Below are 21,277 nucleotides of genomic sequence, written 5' to 3'. Positions count from 1 at the left end.
TATTTTACAGCCCAGTTGTCATTAGATGACGATAATACTGCATTTTACTCTATCCAGATTACCAACCTCCTCCCTTCTCTGAGAAGTTTTTCCTGGTGGTGATCGAAAAGGATCTCAACAGGAACTCTGTTCTGCAGATGTGGCATCTACATCTTAAGTCTGTGCAGGCCTGTGTGGGTAAGTGTTTTGGTGCGTGAAGCAAAGCATTTATAGGTGAAAATGAAAAATAATGTGAAGTCTGCTTTTTTAAATTTAGATTAACTTGTCTCTTCTGATGTGTTGCCTCTGTGTGCAGATGAGCCAAGCCCAGATTACAGCTTCCAGAGCCAGCTGATGGTTCCCAATCAAGTTGTGAATGCTGACTCATCTCCAGAGACGTCTCCTGTCAGACCCTTGCCACGGTCAACTTCAACAGCTAACTTGCAATCTGCTAGCAAACTGATCCTCAGCTCGAAGCTGGTTTACAGCAAACGCCTTGACCTTCCTCATGGGGTGGAGGTTACTAGGGCGACCCCATCTGCAGGTTGGAATATAAACTTATGAGTATAACCATGCTGTTGTTGCTGATGTGTAAAAACTAGTGCTGTCAGCGTTAATCTCGTTAAAATGACGTTAACGCCATAACCGCATTAACGCGGTAAATCTCCGTTAGCGAGTTAGCGCGGGTCGCCCTATGCGTGAGGCTGCACAGCGCTAACGCATTAACGAGCTAACCTCGCTAACGCGTTGACGCCGTGCAGCTGACAGATTAACGCTGACAGCACTAGTAAAAACTCTTTTTCTTTTTTCTTTTTACACATAAATTAATGCATCATTTCACCTGTCCTTACTTACTGTAATAATTCAATGCCTGTCGACACAGTATATTCAATAGGTTGTGTGTCTTTATCATTCAGTTTTGAGGAAATTAGTTTCCTGGTGGGTTTAAATGAAAGAATATGCTAAAGAAAAATCTTCCTAAATTTCATTTTGTCTCCTCTTTCTACCAGGACATCTGAGTTCCTCCTCTATTTACCCCGTGTGCCTGGCTCCATACTTGATTGTTACAACCTGCTCTGATTCCCGAGTGCGGTTCTGGCACTGTGCTGTGGAGGGTGATGATGGGAATGGTATGGATGGCGAGGACAACCGGGTGTACCGCTGGGAGCCCTGGGCTCTGATGAATGAAGAGGAGGACAACAACAGTGCTGTGTGTGTGTCAGGCCGGCCTGTAGCTGTGTCGTGTTCTTACATTGGCAGGCTGGCTGTGGCTTTCAAACAGCCACGACAAGGACAGGTAGGAAATTAGAATTTGGCTTTGTATTTGTATTGTGAATGTATTATACCACAAAAAAAACTAGCAGCATAGAAATTGTGTAAATTACCTTGAAGTGTAAGAAAAATGCAATAAAAATGTAAATTGGGCAAAGAAACATCATTTGGGTGGACCCTGGACTCTCCCATTAATGCATACTAATGCCCTGTGTCAGCATATTATTTTACTTTTATGTAAAGTGGAGAATGATCAAGTTTTGCATTTGGGCTGCATCTACAAATGATAAGCATTAGTGAGAAGGGATTAAAAACTAGCTAGATGTCACTGAAGTGAAAATAAGTTCAGGTTTAACATCAGCAGTCTGGCTTATAAGCAAGTCCGTGTATTTAGTGTTAAGGTGCATGTAAAAAGTATTAAGGGCCTTACTGTCTTACTGATTTGTCACAGCAGTCATGTTAAATCAAACGGTCTTCTGTTGTCCTCAGAGTCTAAGTTCCATAGAAGACTTCTCTATGCATGTGTCCATCTACGAGTGTGAGTCTACTGGTGGCTCAGAGTGGGTTTTAGAGCAAACTGTCCACCTGGATGATTTCGCCAGACCCTCTTCCACCCTGGATCCAAGAGTCAGTGTGGACTCAAATCTCTTTGTCTACAGCAGGTCAGGAACTATTTGTTTATCATATTCTGTCAGAGTAAGTGTTTTGCTTGTATGTCTGATAGGTTATTCATTTTCTTCACCTCAGGTCTGACTTGTACATGAGCAGAGACCATAGCTCACCCAACATTAAGCACTACGTGCACTTGGACTGGCTGTCAAAGGAGGATGGATCGCACATCCTCACTGTGGGAGTGGGCTCCAACATTCTTATGTATGGCCGTATCTCTGGTGTGGTCAATGAGCAGACGAGCAGCAAGGAGGGTGTGGCTGTTATCACCCTTCCTCTAGGGGGCAGTATCAAACAGGGGATCCGCTCACGCTGGATTTTGCTTCGGACCATTGACCTCCTGTCATCTGTGGATGGCACCCCATCGCTGCCGGTCTCCCTTTCCTGGGTAAGGGATGGCATCCTAGTGGTGGGCATGGACTGTGAAATGCATGTGTATGCACAGTGGCATCAGGACAAGAAGCCCGGTGAGGGAGAAGAAGGCAACCTTTCATCAGCAGACATAGCCGGAGGTCAAAGCACAGTGTCCTCCTCGATCTTTGAAGGGAGGGCCAGGTCAAAGAGTGTGTTTGAGGGGAGTACTGCAGTAGATGAGGCCCTTCGTGCCCCGGCAGGACTTCAAGAAGGAGGACTCTTTGAAGCAGCTCACTCGCTGTCCCCAACTCTTCCTCAGTACCATCCAACCCAGCTGCTGGAACTCATGGACCTGGGCAGAGTTCGGCGTGCCAAGGTGAGTCCATTTCTACCTCATTCAGTAGTGAAAACATCCAAGTGAAATCTAGTGAGTTTTTATTCAGTGTTTTTTACACGATTTGATGCGGATTAGCTGATTTTAATAAAGTCTTGGTCTTTTTTTGTGTGTGTCAGGCCATCCTCGCCCACCTGGTAAAATGTATTGCTGGAGAAGTCGCTGTGGTTAGGGATGTGGAGGCAGGTGAGGGCGGAGCCAGGAGACATCTGTCTCGGACAATCAGCGTTACTGGCAGCACAGCAAAAGACACCATAGTGTCGGGCCGTGACGGAGGCAGGGACTACACAGAGATCAACTCCATCCCTCCCTTGCCTCTGTACTCCCTCATGTTGGCTGATCTAGACACCTCTTATAAAGGACCTGAAGAGAATGCTAAGGGAACTAAAGGGACTGATGGTGAGGCAGCCCAAAAGTCCACAGAGGACCAGTATGCTGACCTCTTCCAGGTAGGAAGAGTTGAGACTTGAACAGATTTTGTTGTTAAAGGTTTACCTGCACGTAAGGACTTTAAACTCTTCTCTTCCTGCATTAACAGGTGCCAACAGTTACCACGGATGACTTTGTAAACTTTGCCACAGATAAACCAGAGAAAAAATCCCGAGTTATTAACCTCTCTCAATATGGGCCTACCTATTTTGGACCAGAACATGCTCAGGTAAAAATGAAATAAAAAATAGGCTTCCCTTTACATAAAAATCTACTTATGGAGAAGTAATATTTGTTTATCAGTTCTCTGCTTCACTTGCTTTCTTCTCAATTGTGTCCAGGTGCTGTCCAGTCACCTCATGCACTCCAGCCTTCCAGGCCTGACCCGCCTAGAGCAGATGTTCTTGGTGGCCTTGGCTGATACTGTTGCAACCACAAGTGCTGAGGTCGCAAGCTCCACTGATCAACAGTACACAGGTCTGTCTAGTTTGTGTGTGTTCCAGTCGTACTTATGATATGTACAGGAGACTGTGTACAATATAATACATCTGACATTTGGCATAAACACTGTATTCCTTAAAAAGAAGTCATAACAGCATCCTTACTGATATTGCACTCCTGCAGTAAAGGTTGATTACATATTTTTAGCAAGCAGATTGGTTCTAAGTCTTGGTATTTAATTGAAACCTAGCAAATCGGTCCAATATTGCATTAAAGTTAAATAAATGTTTTTAACAAACAGGAAAGGAATACTTTTCTTGAGTCATTCGCCAGCTATCAAATCTTGGTGGTTAAACTGCTCCTTTCTCTTTTTCAGTATCTTTGGCCTTTTTTTACTTCGGTTTTTCGTTCTTTTTATTTAGTCTTTTGTGAGGAAGACATTAGCAGGTTGTTCCTGTGCTAAGTAAGCAGAGAAGAGGGTAAGAAGGTTCAAGGACTGGAGACCTATTGTGTGACAGGATCACATGAACTCAAGTGATACTTGAGTTTAAAGGTCTTTGCCCTCTTGTTGAGTGGTGTTTCGGGGGGAAAACTGATCAACTGCTGGTATTTGTGTAGGTGGCGAGGCTCTTGATGAGTGTGGACTAAGGTACCTGCTCGCCATGCGTCTTCATACCTGCCTGCTCACCTCTCTGCCCCCACTCTACCGCATGCAGCTGCTCCACCAAGGTAAAGTACTCTGCTCATGGTGCTGCTGCTGTGAGACGAGTATACAAAACGTTTTGTATGACAGTTATGGGGTATATTGCTCCTTTCACTATCCCTATTATTCACTATCCCGATCCAACTATCTGCTTCTATTGCAGGCCTCTCAACGTGTCACTTTGCATGGGCGTTCCACTCAGAGGCAGAGGAAGAGATGCTGAACATGATCCCAGCAATGCAGAGAGGCGACCCACAGTGGTCTGAGCTCCGGGCCGTGGGTGTGGGTTGGTGGATAAGAAACATCAACACTCTGAGGAAAATGGTGGAGAAGGTACCAGAATAAATATGCGTATTTATATACATAAAAATCAAAATGTAATGCTGATTACAATGCTGATTGTTGTAAACCTGCTCAACATTTGGCAATAAACCCATTCTGATTCTGATTCTGATTATGGCAATATCTGCCTCAGTTTCTAGGTGAGTATATGAACTAGAAAAGGAAACTTACCATCCAGTTTACTCTGTAATGTAATTAATTTCCTACAGGAGTTTTCCATTTCTAGTAAATAGGAGCTAGGAACAGCTAGGAGTTACTGTAAAGACTTTATGAATCAAAGCAATTGGTAAATATTGATAACTCTTTAGAAATAACTAAATAACGACTATTGCTTGTTTATAATCAGTTGGGAAAAGCTGCATTCCAGAGGCAAAATGACCCTTTAGATGCTGCCCTGTTCTACTTGGCCATGAAGAAGAAAGCTGTCCTGTGGGGACTCTTCAGGTTGGACATTTTCTCTAAACACATAATTAATTTGAATAATTTTTCCAATGTTCAGAACAAGAGGTTTTAAGTGAATTTTCTTACTAAAGCAGAATGGATACCAAACTCTGTGGCTTTGTTCTTTCAGGTCTCAGCATGACGAGAAGATGACTCAGTTCTTCAAAAACAACTTCAGTGAAGACCGCTGGCGAAAGGCAGCTCTCAAAAATGCTTTCTCCCTACTGGGAAAGCAGCGCTTTGAACAGTCGGCTGCCTTCTTCCTGTTGGCTGGTTCCCTCAAAGATGCCATAGAGGTTTGAGGACTTTTAATAGTGCACAGACAACTTACTGACGCTGTGTTTACTCCAGTAGCATATTTCAGCGTAACTTGCAGCAGCAATATCATAAAGTCGTCTCTCTTTAAGGTGATATTGGTACAGAAATATGTTGATGACAGAGTGGGTCTTCAGCCTTTAAATCACAAAAGAGAAGCCTAAATTATATAAATAATAAGATGCATAACAGTAGCACATAGTCTTTGTTGGCCTAGATTTTTCTCAACACACAGTCAAAATATACAGATGGGCAGAAAAGGAAGTGTGAGTTTCTGTTTGTACCTTGCAGAAATCTTTAACTTTTTGCACTTGGCTTGTTATTTCTTTAAAGAAAAAAACCTGCACCGTTAACTCATCACGCTGTTTCATGGTGTTTAGGTATTGCTGGAGAAGATGGAGGATCTCCAGTTAGCCATGATAGTAGCAAGGCTGTATGAGGCTGATTTTGAGAATTCATCCACCTGCCAAGGCCTCCTTTATGAGAAGGTCTTGGGCTGCAATAGGGACGGGAGTGGTTACCACTGTTCCAGGTTGCACCCCGATCCGTTCCTCCGCAGCATAGCCTACTGGATCATGAAAGACTACACGCGAGCCTTGGACACATTATTGGAGCGAATCCCAAAAGAGGACGATGAGAACCCTGGTTAGTTGGTTGAAGACATTTTAGTGATTTTTAAACGGCACGTTCCATTGTGCATTATTCATGTTGTTTTCACCTGAAATAAATATTTTCTCCCTTTTCTTTCCATTTTTGTGCATCAGATGTGATGGTTAAGGCTTGCAACCCTGTGGTGTTTAGCTTCTATAACTACTTAAGGACACACCCTTTGATCATTCGCCGCCACTTTGCAAATCCAGCGGGCACAGCAACAACAGTAGGCCTCACTGCTGAAAAGAGCAGCGCAGATGAGATCAACCTCATAGAGCGCAAACTGTTCTTCACTACGGCCAATGCACACTTCAAGGTGAGTCCATACTAATCTAGCTATTTACTCCAATCCAGTTCTCTTGATGGAGTTGGGAACTTGTACATTATATGTGTAAGTATAAATATGTAGTATAAAGTGAGGCAGTTACAATTGAAGTAAACATTAAAATGGTAAGGACAAGAGTAAAAGATTAGTGAAATCATCGCCTTCTGACACAACTAGCAAAGAACATTTTTAGCCTATAAATTCAAGTGCACTTTGTTGCTTGTGCCTGTAACTGATGATCAATTTTTAATGTCCAGACTGCTTCCTCTGAAATCGCAGGACTAGGGTAAACAGGATAGGGTGAAACCGTGATGTTCATGAGCTTCATAAATAAATCACAAACACAGCAAACAGCTTTACACAAGAATCAACTTCCACTATCAAAGGATGCAAAATTTGTTACACGCAGTTTACTGCAGTCGCATACAATTTTGCAGGGAAAGAGAAAGAATATTTTTGCCTTGTAGTTTAGCAGAAATGCAGTAATAAGTCATGATATTGTTGTTGGGCTCGATCACAGAACATTATTGTATTTTTGCTCCATGAAGATCTGCTGAATTTGCTCTCTTTCTACTCCTCTAAAGGGAAATGAAATGTAGCAGTGTTATAACAGGAAAAAATAGACTGGAATAAAAACTATACTTGGAGGCTCTCAATTACATGTTGCATTAACCCAGCCAGGATGTCATTGAGTGTGAAATGAAGGAAATTAGATAAGCTGTAACTAAGAAACTAACATTTTTGCTTGACCCACCAGAGTTTGTGAATTTAGGATTCAGATTTAGGCCTTAGCTGTTGCTGTTTGATGTCATACCTTTTACATAATCATCATTGTAGACAAAAAAATCCACTTTGTTACAATAAGAAAGATAATTGTAATTTATCACTTCCATCCCCCTATGTATCATTCTGATAACTACAAAAGCATGCATGCCGAGATTATATAACAAAAGTTCATATACATATTATATAATCTCTGAATCTTGTAGGTGGGCTGCCCAGTTTTAGCTCTGGAAGTACTTTCCAAGATCCCCAAGGTTTGCAAGAAGTCTGGCTCATCGCCTCTCAGCAAGGCTTCATCCAAGGCCAATTTAAACACAAGCCAACCCTTGGAAAATGGCACTCAGGGAGGTTTGGACTGGGGCTCTCCAGCAGCACCGACACAGGCCTGGGGAGGAAATGATGGCACTGGTGGGTTGGACTGGAGCCAGCCTATGGTGAAGGTAGAGGAAGATGAGCTGAAGCTGGACTGGGGAGATGTCAAGGAAGATGATGAGGATGAGGACGATGGTGGTCTGACCATGAAGAAACCAGAGCTGGAAACCGAAGGAGAGGAAGGTTCAGGAAAAGGCAGCCAGAAACTGCAAAGAGAGGACTCACAGGTAGCAATAATATCTAGAATCTCCTTGAGTAATTGTGGAGATCTCAGATTTTATTTTATTGTGTTTTTTTCCTTTGGTTGCACAGTTAAAATACCAAAACAGGGAAAAAAAACAACTTCATTTTGATGTTGTATGAAGGCACATCCTTATCTAGTTTCTTTACTGTCTTATCTGGCATATAGGAGACGACAGATACAAACCAAAATGTTACATTTAAAGGATTTTTATTTGGAGTTAACACATCAAAGAAGACCTGCCTGAACACTCAGCAGGGAGAGAATAATGTTTATTAGGATATGTAATTTAATCGTTATTATAATAAAAAACAATTGTGAGGGTTCGACTCTCATTCAGATGTAGTGTTCTTGAATGAGAAAAGAAAAACATGTTTTTTCTGGTGGGGTCTTCTCCAAAAGGTGGAAACTTGCAGCAAAGGTGTCAGAGAGTGTTTTTGGGCTTGATTTGCAAATTGGGTCGGCCCCAAATATAAAATTCAAGGCTACAAAGCACGGTCTTTGTCCTTTAAGTCACTCGCATGTATTTCAGGGCGAGTCGGAGGTCGACGTGATAGCAGAGCAGCTGAAGTTCCGTGCCTGTCTGAAGATCCTCATGACAGAGCTGCGTACATTGGCTACAGGCTTTGAGGTGGACGGAGGGAAGCTCCGCTTTCAGCTCTACAACTGGCTGGAGAAGGAGATAGCAGCCATGCATAAAATCTGCAACTACAAGGTCGACTTTAATATTATTTGATGTTGTTTTAGCCTATTTTAAAAACTGCTGAATGTTTCTATAAATGTTTTTCAGTTCTGGTTCATTGTAATTTATTTTATTTTATTTTTTTTACCATAAACGTTATCAACTCAGGTGGAAGGAAAGGAGGAAGAGTCAGAGGTGGAGCGTTGGGGAGAACGCTCAACATCGGTGGACATATCAGATGACGTATTGGAGCGAACAGACGCCGGAGCCTATGAGCGTCATCAGATGGAGCGCCGCCGGCTTCAGGCCAAACAGCAGCACTCTGAGAGGCGCAAGGCATGGCTGAGGAAGAACCAGGCCCTGCTCAGAGTGTTTCTATCCTACTGCAGCCTTCATGGAGCCAAGGGAGGCGGAGTCACCTCTGTTCGCATGGAGCTTCTGTTCCTCCTGCAGGAGAGCCAGCAGGTATGCATGCACCTTTATACATATGTCATTATATATGTTTGTTTTTTATTAGTACAAAACAGTTTACAGAGAAGGCAAATTCACTTTTTGTCATACTCTGTAGGAGACCACAGTGAAGCAGCTGCAGTCCCCTTTGCCTCTGCCTACTACACTGCCCCTGTTATCTGCTTACATTGCCCCCACCAAGACAGTCATAGCCAACCCTGTTCTCCACCTCAGCAATCACATACACGACATCCTCTACACCATCACACTCATGGAGACCCCACCACATCCGGACATCATGGACGATCGGGTCAGTACTTTAAAAACAAATCTCTAACTTCATTTTAAGATGACTGAAAGTCTTACTGTCTGGTTGTTCAGTTTGGGGATGAATAATGAAAAGTGATGTTCATGTTTTTAGGTGAACGCTCTGCACACGCTAGCAGCATCTCTGTCTGCTTGCATCTATCAAGCACTCTGTGACAGTCACAGCTACAGGTAAACACGTGCATTGCAACAGATCCAGAAACCAAAACTGGCTTCACATTACCCTTGTGCTCAAAGTATGCGCTCATTGCTATTTAGTAGTTGAGAACTATTGTTTTTGATGCTGTGCTTGTGTAGCTTAGTCTGACTCCAGGTCTGTTCAGACATTTGTATCTTTGAGTTTCACACTATGAAAGAAGAATAAATATATTTAACAAAATGTTGAACATGCATGTTTTGGGCTGTTGTGACTTTATCGTTTAATGTTTTGGTTGCGTTGCAGCAGTCAAACAGAGGCCAACCAGTTTACAGGGATGGTTTACCAGGGCCTTTTGCTCAGTGAGAGGAAACGATGCCGCACAGAAAGCATTGAAGAGCATATTACTCCCACCTCTGCACCTGCACAGTGGCCAGGTAATAAGACCTCTTACTTTGCTACCCAGTGGTGTATTTGGGGAGTTGGTTTGATTCTGACTGAAGAGAGGATTTGGATTAGAATATAATAACACATTTGCTCTAATTTGTAGTTTTACAAAATGAAACTGAAGTCATATTTGAGGATCCTCACAGATGCATAGGATGGGGAAAATGGCTTTCTGTGTAAACATCAAGGACAGTATTTTGTGAAAATGTGAAGAGCAGGACGAGAGAGAGCAGAGCAAAGCAGGCAGTCTGTGTTTATGCAGAGGGGCAGATGGTGTTCTATAATAGGAGCTCAGTGGCCTCTGGGAAGGAAATGGAAAGAAAGAGACTGATCACGCCATCCTGAAAAGGTTTCATAAATGGGTTCTCGATGGTGCTGAGATGGTGTTTTTGTTTGCCTGTGGAAGTTATTTGTGTAAATTAGGGGGTAATCTGTTGCACGTTTATCACGTTGGATGTGCTTCCCCTCTATGCAGGTGTGTCGTCCCTGATTTCATTGTTGACATCTGCGAGGGACGAGGACCAGCCAAAGCTCAGTGTGCTCCTGTGTGAAGCTGTTGTGGCAGTTTATCTTTCCCTGCTAATCCATGGCCTGGGCACTCACAGCAGCAATGAACTCTTCCGCCTGGCAGCACATCCCCTCAATAACCGGGTGTGGGCCGCAGTCTTCGGAGGAGGGGCCAAAGTCGTCATTAAGCCAAAGAGGCCTGAGGCTCCACCAGGTAAAAGGACAATTTGGTAGTTGGCGATCTAAAACCTTTATCTTTACCATGTCAACATTGTTCATGGTTGTAATTATTTGCCTTTATCCCTTGATTCAGCACATGAAGTTGACCTTTTTCCTCCCACGTCTGTTTTCCCTTTAACATCTCTGATCACTTCCACTTTTGGTATTATCGCATAGATATTTACTTAGCACTGTCCTGTTGATGCTCCTAACATGCTGCTGCTACTCGTGTGTAGCGTCTTGTGTGAGTGTGCCCTCTGCCCTGTGTCCCAGCGCCAGCTGATTTTGAGGCAGCCAGGCCAGAGGAGTCTCAAGAGACAGGAAGACCAGAGCAGAGCAACTTCACCTCAAACCCCACTGTCACCCCTACTGAAACCCAGCGCCCTAAACGTCCCCCTCCTCCTGTTTTAAGGGACGAGGGGGTGGGCACTGTGGTATCTGCAGCTAACACCAGCTGTGAGTAACTGGGCTGGTGGATTGCAGTGCTGGTTTGCAGAATTGCAGTGCATGGTAATTGTAAAGGTTTGCATTGTTGCAGCTGCTTGAATGACCCACCACTCTATCGTGAAGCTACTGCTGAATGAGCATTACAAACAAAACAAAAAAAATCCACTACTGTTATGACAAGCCAACAGCTGTGTGTGTGTTTGTGTGTGTGTATACTGCATTGCATGTACATGTTGTAACGTCCTCTGTGCTCATTTTGTGTCACTGAAGCACCAGCTGGGCCTAGCAACGAGTATTCAGAGGCCAATGCTGAGCAGCCCACTATATGTGAATCTGAGACTAAACCAGGTACACTTTCAGAGGCTTCCTGTAGCGTTCAGGCTAAATATCTACTTGTGTGTTGTCCAGATTTTAGAATGAAATACAACCACAATTCAAGAAAACCACTACGGTGCTGTGTTAAATCTAAACAAAAACAGAATGTAATAATTTACACATTTCTTAAACCTATATTTTATTTACAATAAAACACAAAAACCCTACCAGATGTTTAAATTGAGATATTTTACTCTTTCATGAAAAATATTTGCTCACTTTGAATTTGATGACAGCAACAAATACCAAAAGTTGAAACAGGGTGACAAAAGGCCTGAAAAGTAACATTTTGCAATTAATCAGGTTCATTTACAACATGTCACTAACATGATTGCTTTGTAAAAAAAAAAAAAAAAAGAGCATCTCCAAGAGCTGAAGATCATCGGTCCTCTTCAGTGTAAAACTTTTAAAATCTCATCATCTACTGTCCATAAATTCAAGAAAATTCATAGATTCAAGGAACCTGGAGAAATCTTCCCTGTGCACAAAGGACAAGGCCGTTGCCAGAGAATGCAACACCATTGTCTTCTCTGGATCAAACTTAATTTCAAATGGACTCAGACAAACTAGAAAAACTGATCTGTGGTCAGATGAAATTCTTTTTTTTGTTAAAACATGGACGCACCATCCTCCAGACTAAAGAGGAGAGCGCTCCGTTCAGAAATGATATGGAACTGTATTAGTACCTATGGAACTAGCAGCTTGCACATCTGGAATTACACCATCAGTGCTGACTGGTATGTACAGGTTTTAGAGGAACATGTGCTCCCATTCAGATTAGTTTTTCAGGGAAAGCTTTGCAGATTTCAGCAGCTGCATTCCCATATCAGATAAGAATGGGACAGCATTCCTCTCCCAAAAGTCCAGCAGCTGCTCTGCTCAGACAGTCCTGACTGTACAGATTAAAATAAGGTTGGATCCTGCACAGTGGGTAAACATGGCCCTGCCCCAACTGTTTTGAGACATGTTGCTGCTATCAAATTGGGAACGAGTTAATATCCTTCTTAAAATGGTACTTAATCTCCCTTCAAATGTTTGATATGGTTTCTATGATCTACTGTGATGAAAACAGATTAGCAAAAATTGCATTTTGTTTTTAATTTGCATTTTACACGGCATCCCAACTCTCTTGAAACTGGGATTGTATTTTGAAGTAATGCAAATGGAGTTGGTGTACGTAAGTAATTTGCAGTTGAGTTAGTTACTGCATTATAGATTTATACTAGCGCTTGTGTGACATGATTCAGGTGTTTGTCTGTTTATTTCAAAAACTAAGCCATTCCCAAAGTGCTCACAGCTCTACTGTGTCACTGTTGGCTGAAATTGACACTGTTCATCCATATTCATCAGGCCAGAGTATACCGTGCTCACATTGTGTTTGTGAGGGAGGAAGATGGGGACTGGCATTTAGACTCCACATCTCTAGAGCTTGAGGCAGCTCTGAGCAAGGCCAGGGGCCTTTTGAAGAGCTCCTTTAGAGGACAGGCCATCTTAAATGCCAGCCTGTTGATAAAAATCACTTGTTAAAATTGTCCTTTTGAGGGCCGCGGCAAACCTGCATGCATGCCACAGTCACACAGCTTTAGAGAAAAGGTACATGCTGATGCCCAACTGTCATGTTCTAATTAACTCATTTTAACCTTAACATACTGTAGTTGCCAGTCTCATCCTGTTTGCCTATTAAGTGCTGTGGATATGAGGAAATGCTTAGCACATGATCGCTGAAGAAATTTGCCATCGTTTGATGTGTTCTTTGTGCCCACACATGAAATATTCACTGATTCTATTATGTAATGGACTGTGCAGTATCTGTGTGTCTAACTGCACTGTCTACTCTGGTTTGTGTCTTGTCTTGTTTTGTCTGGTGCGATACCAGAGATGGTCATCCTGGATAATGGTGCAGGTTTGTGTACTAGCGAGTGTTTCTTGCCCTGTGCTTACATCCCAAACGTGTGCTTTTTGTGCCTTTTTGTATTTCTCCTTTCCAAAAGTGTATGACGTGTCATTTGTGACTGAAGTTAGGTGCAGACAGGAGCCTCCTTTCTCAGGTATTATGTGTTTTATGTAGGATGTGGATGCAGTACTTTTCCTCCGGATCTATTTCTTTCTTCTTTTTTGAATTTAAAGTGATGCTGAGTTTCAGCTGATCTTCAGCCTTTGTATAAAATGCAGCACACTGCAGACCTCTTTTCAAATTGTCTTGTGTTTGAAATATACCATTTCTTCATTCTTCTTCTGCTACAGTGGCTCCCCCTCAGCCCCCAGCAGAGGATGTGGACCGATACAGACGCAGATTCAACATGAGGATGCTGGTTCCTGGACGCCCTGTAAAGGAGACACCTGCCACGCCACCTCCTGTTCCCGTTGAAAGACCCACCTACAGGGAGAAGTTCATTCCCCCAGAGCTGAGCATGTGGGACTATTTTGTGGCCAAAGTAAGAGAGTAAAGCTGTCAAACTGAATCTTTGCTTCAGATTTAAGGTTTAAAAAAACAAAACAAAACAATATACATATTTAAGCCTTTCATTTACTCTTTGCTGATCATTTCCCCTCTCAGCCTTTCCTGCCGCTGTCAGACAGCAACGCCCTGTATGACTCAGACGAAAGCGGTGCCGAGGATGACGAAGATGATGATGACGCCTTCCTATCTGACACACAGATGACTGAGCACTCTGACCCCAACTCTTACAGGTACAGCCAGCCATGCTTCTTTCTCTTTATTTCCTCTGAGACTCATTGAGGTTCATATTTTAATTATTTGTGTGTTTGTGGGTTATGTAGCTGGTTTCTGATCCGCCTGGTCATGGTGAAACTGGCTTATCACAATGTCAAGAACTTCATTCCTCTCACTGGCCTGGACTTTACAGGTACATGCTCGCCAAAAGACCGATCCTAAACGCCTCTCTAAACGTAAGCGATGCATTCTTTATGAAGGTGCATGGAAATATTTTAGGACATTTCAACAATAATTTGTTAATCATATGGAATCCACAGATAAACGCTTCATAGCTTTTTGCTTCTGAATATCAAATTTGTATATGTGTTTGTGTCACAGAGCTGCCAGTCACGTCCCCTCTGAGCAATGCTGCCTTGAAGACTTTGGAGACCTGGGAGCAGCTTCTGTTGGAGCGAATGAATACGTTTGATGGCCCACCTCCCAACTACATCAACACTTACCCTACTGACCTCAGCACAGGAGGTGGCCCTGCAATACTGCGACATAAGGCCATGCTGGAGCCTGACAACACACCCTTCAAGTGAGTATTACATCATCTATATGTAATTTTTGTCTTTGTACTTACAGCAGATAAATAGATAAGGCCTCAGTAGCACAGATGTAGACACCAGTTAGTGACCAAAGGTTGCTGGGGGGAAAAAACAGTATTCTCTCCGAACAACTCGCTAACTGCTCACAAGTGGTAGTGAAATAAGTGTAAATCGACTGGAAATGGAAAACAAGTTCCACCCTTAGAAACATATTGGTTTCAGCCAGAAGGCATAACTTGAATTTTGAAAATGGCTGTTCTTTCTTTCCAGATTCACATCACATTTCTTCAAGCTTTCGTGTTTTTTCAGGCTTTACTTGCTAAAGATTTCTGGCAAGTGTTTGCAGACAAGACAGTTTTCTTCCATGCAGACTACAGGAATTTGTGTTACTCTGTTAGTTTCTTTGCTTCTGATTTTTCAAAGTGACAGTCACAAACAGCCTGTTTGTGATCACCTTGTTTTCATCCACTTTTTTTTTCTTTAGGACAAGGAACCACCAGTCCTTTCCAGCCCGACGTCTGTGGCATTTCCTGGTCAAACAGGAAGTTCTTCAGGAGACATTAATCCGTTACATCTTCACAAAGAAAAGGAAGCAGAGCGAGGTCGGCACATGGCATTTAATTTTTGTTTTTTCCTTAGATGAAGTTTATAATTTCTTTTATGAATTTTAAGTACTTGAACATCACATTAGTCAGCAACTATATTATGTTGGTTTTTTCTTTTATTCTTTTTTTTCCTCCTCATCTTAGTGTAACACATGATTGTCATAGAAAATTTCTGAAGTGGATTTGCTGACATTAGCCCAGGTTAACCACACGTAAAGACACGACGCCTATAAACAGAGATTTATGATCCTTGTAGGCATCAAACAACTAGCCCTACCAAAGTGAAGTATCCGAACAGTTTTTACAAAAATAACATATTTTATATGCCTTTTAATTTAACTTTAGTTCTTAGTGTGCCGCATGTCCACAGTAGGTTTTCCCTTAAAAATGGAAAACGGTATCCAGATGCTCGGTTGTCCAGATATTTTTTATTTTTTTCCCAGATCTTTTCTTTGGAATATTTTTGCAGTCTATTAGTTGGAAATGGCAATTTGGTAATTTTTTTTAGTCATGTATCTAAATTCATCCCTTGATTTTTTTAAATTTTTTTTTTTTTAAAGCACCGAGTGAGCATTTTTATCACTATTAATATTTTTCTTATCTTTGCTTTGACTCCTTTAACATATAATCAAGTATAAGATGGTTCACTGCCTTCTGTGATGTCTGAATCAGTCACTTTTATGACAGACTGCCAATGCAGCTCGAACTTAAAAAAAAAAACCTCCTATAGATTCTTGTCCTCATGCCTAGTTAATAATTAAAACCTTTTTCGCTAACTGGAATAACATCATGTCAAATTCAGCTGTAATAGTAAGATGTCTCCATACCTGCTGCAACATGTCTGACTTACTCCCATTTTATCACCAAGTATACAATATCCTGTCAGCTTTGTTAATTTTTTTCATTTTCATTTCATGATTTATTTTTCTGTTTGTGCATGTGTGTTGTGTCGTGCTGTGTTGGTGTGTCCTGTGTCTATATTGCCTCTGTGTGTGTGTAGTCTGTAGAGAACCATACGGACCGTATAAGCCCACACTGCAAAGCAGGAGCTAGCAGTTCCTATAAGGTAGTATCATTTACTGTACCAGCCCAGGCCCTGGCTCTGTCTGAGCATCTGTCTATCTTTTCTGTCTGGGAGAGTCATTGCGAAGCCAAGCTTGAAGGAGCAAGTGCATTAAACACTAAAAGAAATCTTGCACCAGTTGCACAGGGTTTGGTTTGCAGTTTGTTTTGAGATCCCGCCATGCTGGGGTAAAGCACTGCATGTCTCCTCTCTAGCTTGGCCTGATAGTGACTGCTCTGGTAATTTTTTGGCATAAAATCTACTCGAAGCTCTATGGCTTAGATCTAATGTCTAATCTCTTCCTCTCACTGGGACACTTATCCACTCACATAACCTCATATCCAAACCTATCAATAACTCATCTCCCTGTGTAGCTCACATCCTTTCTAGCTGGACTGATTCTGCAGGACTCAAAATCACATAAATGAGATGGCACACACTTTAAACCTACTAACTTGCATGCTCACTGTCAGGGTGTGGTGGCGAGGCTTTCTAACTGGAGGGTGTCAGCCCAGAAGCTCAGTAGTCATACTTGTCAATATTTTCTGTTTTCTATCCTACTAGAGGGAAATTAAAGTCTATTTATTTTTTAAAAAATCTCCTTCATACCATTAATCTGACCCAGGAGAACCTTATTTTAGTGTTTCTCTCTTCAGCTTTGATGTTTTCCTTTTCTTTTTGTCTTTTCCAGGTGGAGGCTGATTTGGGCTACCCTGGAGGAAAAGCTAAAATCATCCACAAGGAGTCTGATATAATCATGGCATTTGCCATAAATAAGGTCAGTTGTGGGTGTTAACTTGTGTAAAATACTGGGGAAAACTTGTGGTTCATAATTTCCTTTGATTCTGAGGACACTGTACATGGAGACAGGATTATTAGATAGATTTATATTGAATGAAGGTTTCTAGAAATCTTTTTTAAGTAGCAAATACATGGCAGTTACTTTCTGGGAATTCAGAGAAGCTAGTGATATGTGTTGTCTCGCCTTATCCACCGTGCTTCCTTACTTTCCTAGGCTAACTCTAATGAAATAGTGTTGGCTTCCACCCATGATGTCCAAGAGGTTGATGTGTCCAGTCTAGTAGCTGTCCAGCCCTACACGTGGATTGGGGAGGACTTTGATAAGGAGTCTCGCAGGTCAGACTAGCAGCAGATCATATGATTTCCTTCAAATCTCACCGAGCCTGGACTGCACACTCCCTGTCTCCTCTCCGATTAAATGATAGCTTGTGTTTTTTTGTTTGTTTGTTTTACAGCTCTGATGATGTAGATCATCGTTCTTCGCACACCAATATTGCCCAGGCTAGCTCCGTCCCCTTTGCACCACCGCAGATGCCAGTCTCTGCATCCATGCCGTGGCTCGGTAGTGGTCAGACCAGTATGGGAGCCAGTGTGGTACGCGATTCTTCACTGCAAATCTACACAGCTGTGCAACCTGAATCCAGCAAAACCAGGCAGCAGTACATATGCAGTATTTAGCGATAACCAGTAGGGGGTGATTAAGTTCTGTTTCAGGGCTCATAGAAAGGGTGGCATGACTCTGCAGTCGTTTCATTTCATAATATTCATTAGTAAAGATTTAGATGTATTTTTACAAAATGAAAACGCTTCATTTAAAACTTCTGCTTCTGGAAAAAAATCAATTTAATTTGGGGATTTTATTCAGCAGTCTGCCGGGCTTGCACGTTTTCAGGCAAAGTTTGTTTTTTATTGTTATCGCTGCTGAACCACGCCGACTAAACAGCTGGCCTGCTGAGTCTGTAGATGCAGATACAGACTGGGGGTGTGTCTGCATGGCAGTGATGGCCAAATATAAACACAGATATCAGAAGCCCTTTCAGACGGCTAGCCAAGGTACAGATTTGCGTCAGACTAACACGCAGATAGGTTCTCAGTGTCCCAGCCACGGTGATAAATGTTTAGTGTGATACACAAAGGAGGACAAGACCGAGGGTGTCATAGAGGTTCAAACGACTGTGGAAGGGGTTTTGTTAAATGTGAAGGTTGAGGAGGGCTCTCTTAACATATTCAATTATCATATTCTGATGTGCAGCAAAATTAGTTTTTTCATGACCAAAATGTGAAATTACATGCATGTAAAATACTTTAAAGATATTGTTGATGCTGAAGAAGTCATGAAAGTGCAGGAATGAGTTTTAACTAAAAGAGCTGGAATATTGAGGCGATCTGCAGAAATTTGCTTGATGTTTGAAGTGATGTGTAATTTACCATAGTCACGTATAAGTCTGAACGAGTGCACACCTGAACGAGTGTCATGTGTGTCTGAGAAGAAGATTCGATAAAAGTGATTTAAACTCTTGCGCACATAGACGGTGCCTCAGTCAGCCCATCATCCAATCACGTTACTGCTTAGGTTAGCCCAAGGCTCCACTTAAAAATGCCTAAAGACTGCTTGATGACCACTGATGATCGGCGCTGCACTGAATAGCTGTTTGCGATTGCTTTGGCTGGTAGCAGATTGATATGGTCGCCTTTGATTAATGTGTAAACCAATTTGTCTGCAAAAACTTGCTAAATGCACGCTAAGTGGTAGTGACACTGTGAAGAGTGGAACCCAAACGGGCAACAGTTATTGCTCAGGGGGTCGTCAACCACTCACTAGGCTGATCTTCAGGCCTGACGTTTTCAGATAGTTAACTTAATTGTTTGCCCAATTAATTTAAGCTAATTACAAGATAAATGTATGTTTATATTGATGTCTTTCAGATTATGAAGAGGAATCTAAACAATGTGAAGAGAATGACATCCCATCCCATATATCAGTACTGTGAGTGCTACTTTGAGAGGATTCACCAGTATACATGTTTAACACGTATAAGTAAATTATATAGCTTCTCCTGCTTTGTATTCCTGTTCTTTCCCCAACATCTCTCTCCCTTTCTTTTCCTGGTTTGTGTGTGTGTGGGGCTGTGTATCAGACATGACTGGGGCTCAGGATGGTAGCGTGAGGATGTTTGAATGGAACAGACCTCAGCAACTCATTTGCTTCAGACAAGCAGGCAACGCTCGAGTCACCCGTCTCTATTTCAACTCCCAGGGCAACAAGGTACACACACAAAGTAGCAACTGTGTTTTGTGTGTACGGTGCCATTGTTCTGATTCCTCTGAAACATTCTTGTAGTGTGGAGTCGCTGATGGAGAGGGCTTCCTCAGTCTCTGGCAGGTTAACCAGACATCGTCCAACCCTAAACCGTACCTGGTAAGGTTCCCTCCCACCTCCTTATTCACAGTCGCAGCACACACACAATATGAGTGGTCTGTATAATTCAAATGAAAATGTGCTTTTATTTTCCTGTTCTTGCTCTCAGAGTTGGCAATGCCACACTAAGACCTGCGGGGATTTTGCTTTCATCACATCCTCCAGTCTCATCGCCACGGCCGGACAGTCCAATGATAACAGGTCAGATTTGGACGACTAATCAAACACTGCTCTCTTTCTTTTTGTTTATTTTTTCCAGCTGCATAATATTTTGCTTTATGTTATTTATAGAAATGTTTGCCTGTGGGACACTCTGATTTCACCTAACAATACTATGGTGCATGGTGAGAAATCCATATTTATTCTAATAAGTGAGTTTCAGTGATTTTCTTTTTCCCTATATTTCAAGTTTATCCACTTTTACTTCCTACCTCCCCCTTCAGCTTTTCCCTGCCATGAGAACGGGGCCACTGTGCTTCAGTATGCTCCTAAACAGCAGCTGCTGATTACTGGAGGCAGAAAAGGCTTTGTGTGCGTGTTTGACATCCGACAGCGGCAGCTGCTCCACACTTTCCAGGCCCATGATTCAGCCATCAAGGCCCTCGCATTGGATGCCTTTGAGGACTTCTTCGTCACTGGCTCTGCAGAGGGCAACATGAAGGTGACGCATGCTCTTTCTCTCACTCACTTCCTTGCTGATACACGCTCACATTGTGTGCTGAGGAATAATATCCTTTTGTGTCAGTGAATGTTATTAAACATAAGCACTGTATAAAGCATTCAGCATCAAAACTACTGAGAATTATTTTATATTCATTCCAAGTTTGTTTTTTTTAATCCATAAACTGGAGGAGTATTTGGTGCAGCTCTCTAGCCTTCAAACAACACTTTTGTCCCTGGATTTAAGATTCCAGGTCTAGTTTTTCAGGCTTTGCTGTTGTGGTTTGTTTATTAAGTATTCCAGTATAAGGTGATGAGATCAAAGACTTAAAACACAGAGGTGATACGGTCTAAAGGTCAACACTGCACTGCCGGGATGACTGCGTTCTTGTTTTAGATGTTATAAGCAGGAACAAGAAAATGTTAAAGGCAAAAGATTTAGAGAAGTGAGTCTTTCATGCTGCTTTTAATCAACTCAGATTCTTTTATCTTTTAATGTAAACTCAGACTGATTTGATGATAAAGCCTCTGTGGGTGCCATACTGTCTGCTGCAGGAAGCCTTGTTCTTCTTGTCACTAAAAATAGTTTGTTATGACTTTGGCTGAACTAACTAAAACACAGACTACTGTATGTTATATATTCAAATCTGACTTCGGATTTATCAGTGACAGTCAAAGCAGCAGTGTGTTAATGTTTGGCACAATCACATGGAGTACTGGTTGAAATTACTGTCCTGAAATATTTGAGAATTATTTTTATTACTGATAAATGTGTTCTCTGTATTCTGACTTAGTTGATTGGCTAATAAAAATTGCTGTGATCACCTGTAGTTTTCATGGAAGACACCAACTTGTCTGGAAATACTCGCCATTTACTCTACATGTTGTGAAATGTAAAAACATTTAAGGAAACCAGAAATTAAGGCTGCTCACCTTCAAAGTAAAATTTGTGCCTGATCGCTGTAACTGACACATTTGAAAGGGTGCAGACTGTGTCTGTTTTCTGTTTTTTGTTTGCATCAGACTTTCAATCATTTCACTTCTGCTTGGCGAGTGTTTACAGACAAGTCAAGGTATGCAAACTACCGGCAACTGCGTCAACCTGCTAGAAACAAAAGCAAACACAGATTAGCACTCTATACCCATGTCCAACCTCTTTCT

At 42.1% G+C, this 21,277-nt stretch overlaps 1 protein-coding gene across 6 annotated transcripts in view; it reads left to right on the top strand.

The window, feature by feature from the left end:
* The window catches only part of dmxl2 (Dmx-like 2), a 47,928-nt gene that overhangs the window by 24,408 nt on the left and 2,243 nt on the right, over positions 1-21,277 (top strand). Inside the window, exons 18-55 of one of the 6 annotated variants that reach the window (XM_086291529.1) lie at positions 58-177; positions 296-523; positions 990-1,276; positions 1,741-1,913; positions 1,999-2,650; positions 2,788-3,117; positions 3,207-3,326; positions 3,439-3,574; positions 4,157-4,267; positions 4,405-4,574; positions 4,930-5,027; positions 5,155-5,320; positions 5,720-5,984; positions 6,104-6,306; positions 7,305-7,697; positions 8,244-8,426; positions 8,562-8,858; positions 8,962-9,153; positions 9,265-9,341; positions 9,613-9,743; positions 10,229-10,474; positions 11,197-11,274; positions 13,178-13,204; positions 13,546-13,736; positions 13,859-13,992; positions 14,083-14,168; positions 14,357-14,558; positions 15,053-15,170; positions 16,174-16,239; positions 16,928-17,014; positions 17,252-17,373; positions 17,493-17,631; positions 18,964-19,024; positions 19,176-19,303; positions 19,379-19,456; positions 19,566-19,657; positions 19,748-19,800; positions 19,900-20,117. In XM_086291529.1, the coding sequence (XP_086147655.1) occupies positions 58-177; positions 296-523; positions 990-1,276; positions 1,741-1,913; positions 1,999-2,650; positions 2,788-3,117; positions 3,207-3,326; positions 3,439-3,574; positions 4,157-4,267; positions 4,405-4,574; positions 4,930-5,027; positions 5,155-5,320; positions 5,720-5,984; positions 6,104-6,306; positions 7,305-7,697; positions 8,244-8,426; positions 8,562-8,858; positions 8,962-9,153; positions 9,265-9,341; positions 9,613-9,743; positions 10,229-10,474; positions 11,197-11,274; positions 13,178-13,204; positions 13,546-13,736; positions 13,859-13,992; positions 14,083-14,168; positions 14,357-14,558; positions 15,053-15,170; positions 16,174-16,239; positions 16,928-17,014; positions 17,252-17,373; positions 17,493-17,631; positions 18,964-19,024; positions 19,176-19,303; positions 19,379-19,456; positions 19,566-19,657; positions 19,748-19,800; positions 19,900-20,117 (6,458 nt within the window). Of the gene's footprint in view, positions 1-57; positions 178-295; positions 524-989; positions 1,277-1,740; positions 1,914-1,998; positions 2,651-2,787; positions 3,118-3,206; positions 3,327-3,438; positions 3,575-4,156; positions 4,268-4,404; positions 4,575-4,929; positions 5,028-5,154; positions 5,321-5,719; positions 5,985-6,103; positions 6,307-7,304; positions 7,698-8,243; positions 8,427-8,561; positions 8,859-8,961; positions 9,154-9,264; positions 9,342-9,612; positions 9,744-10,228; positions 10,475-10,752; positions 10,936-11,196; positions 11,275-13,177; positions 13,205-13,545; positions 13,737-13,858; positions 13,993-14,082; positions 14,169-14,356; positions 14,559-15,052; positions 15,171-16,173; positions 16,240-16,927; positions 17,015-17,251; positions 17,374-17,492; positions 17,632-18,963; positions 19,025-19,175; positions 19,304-19,378; positions 19,457-19,565; positions 19,658-19,747; positions 19,801-19,899; positions 20,118-21,277 lie in introns of all 6 variants that reach the window. The other 5 variants (XM_086291538.1, XM_086291548.1, XM_086291577.1 and 2 more) reach the window with 5 other exon arrangements.

Source organism: Aulonocara sp. 'chitande type north' Nkhata Bay, linkage group LG1, assembly GCF_057382095.1.
Source record: "Aulonocara sp. 'chitande type north' Nkhata Bay isolate Kocher_YH1m ecotype deep benthic linkage group LG1, A_spYH_male_GT1.1, whole genome shotgun sequence".
Lineage (NCBI taxonomy): Eukaryota > Metazoa > Chordata > Actinopteri > Cichliformes > Cichlidae > Aulonocara > Aulonocara sp. 'chitande type north' Nkhata Bay.
This window is presented reverse-complemented; position numbering and strand designations above follow the sequence as displayed.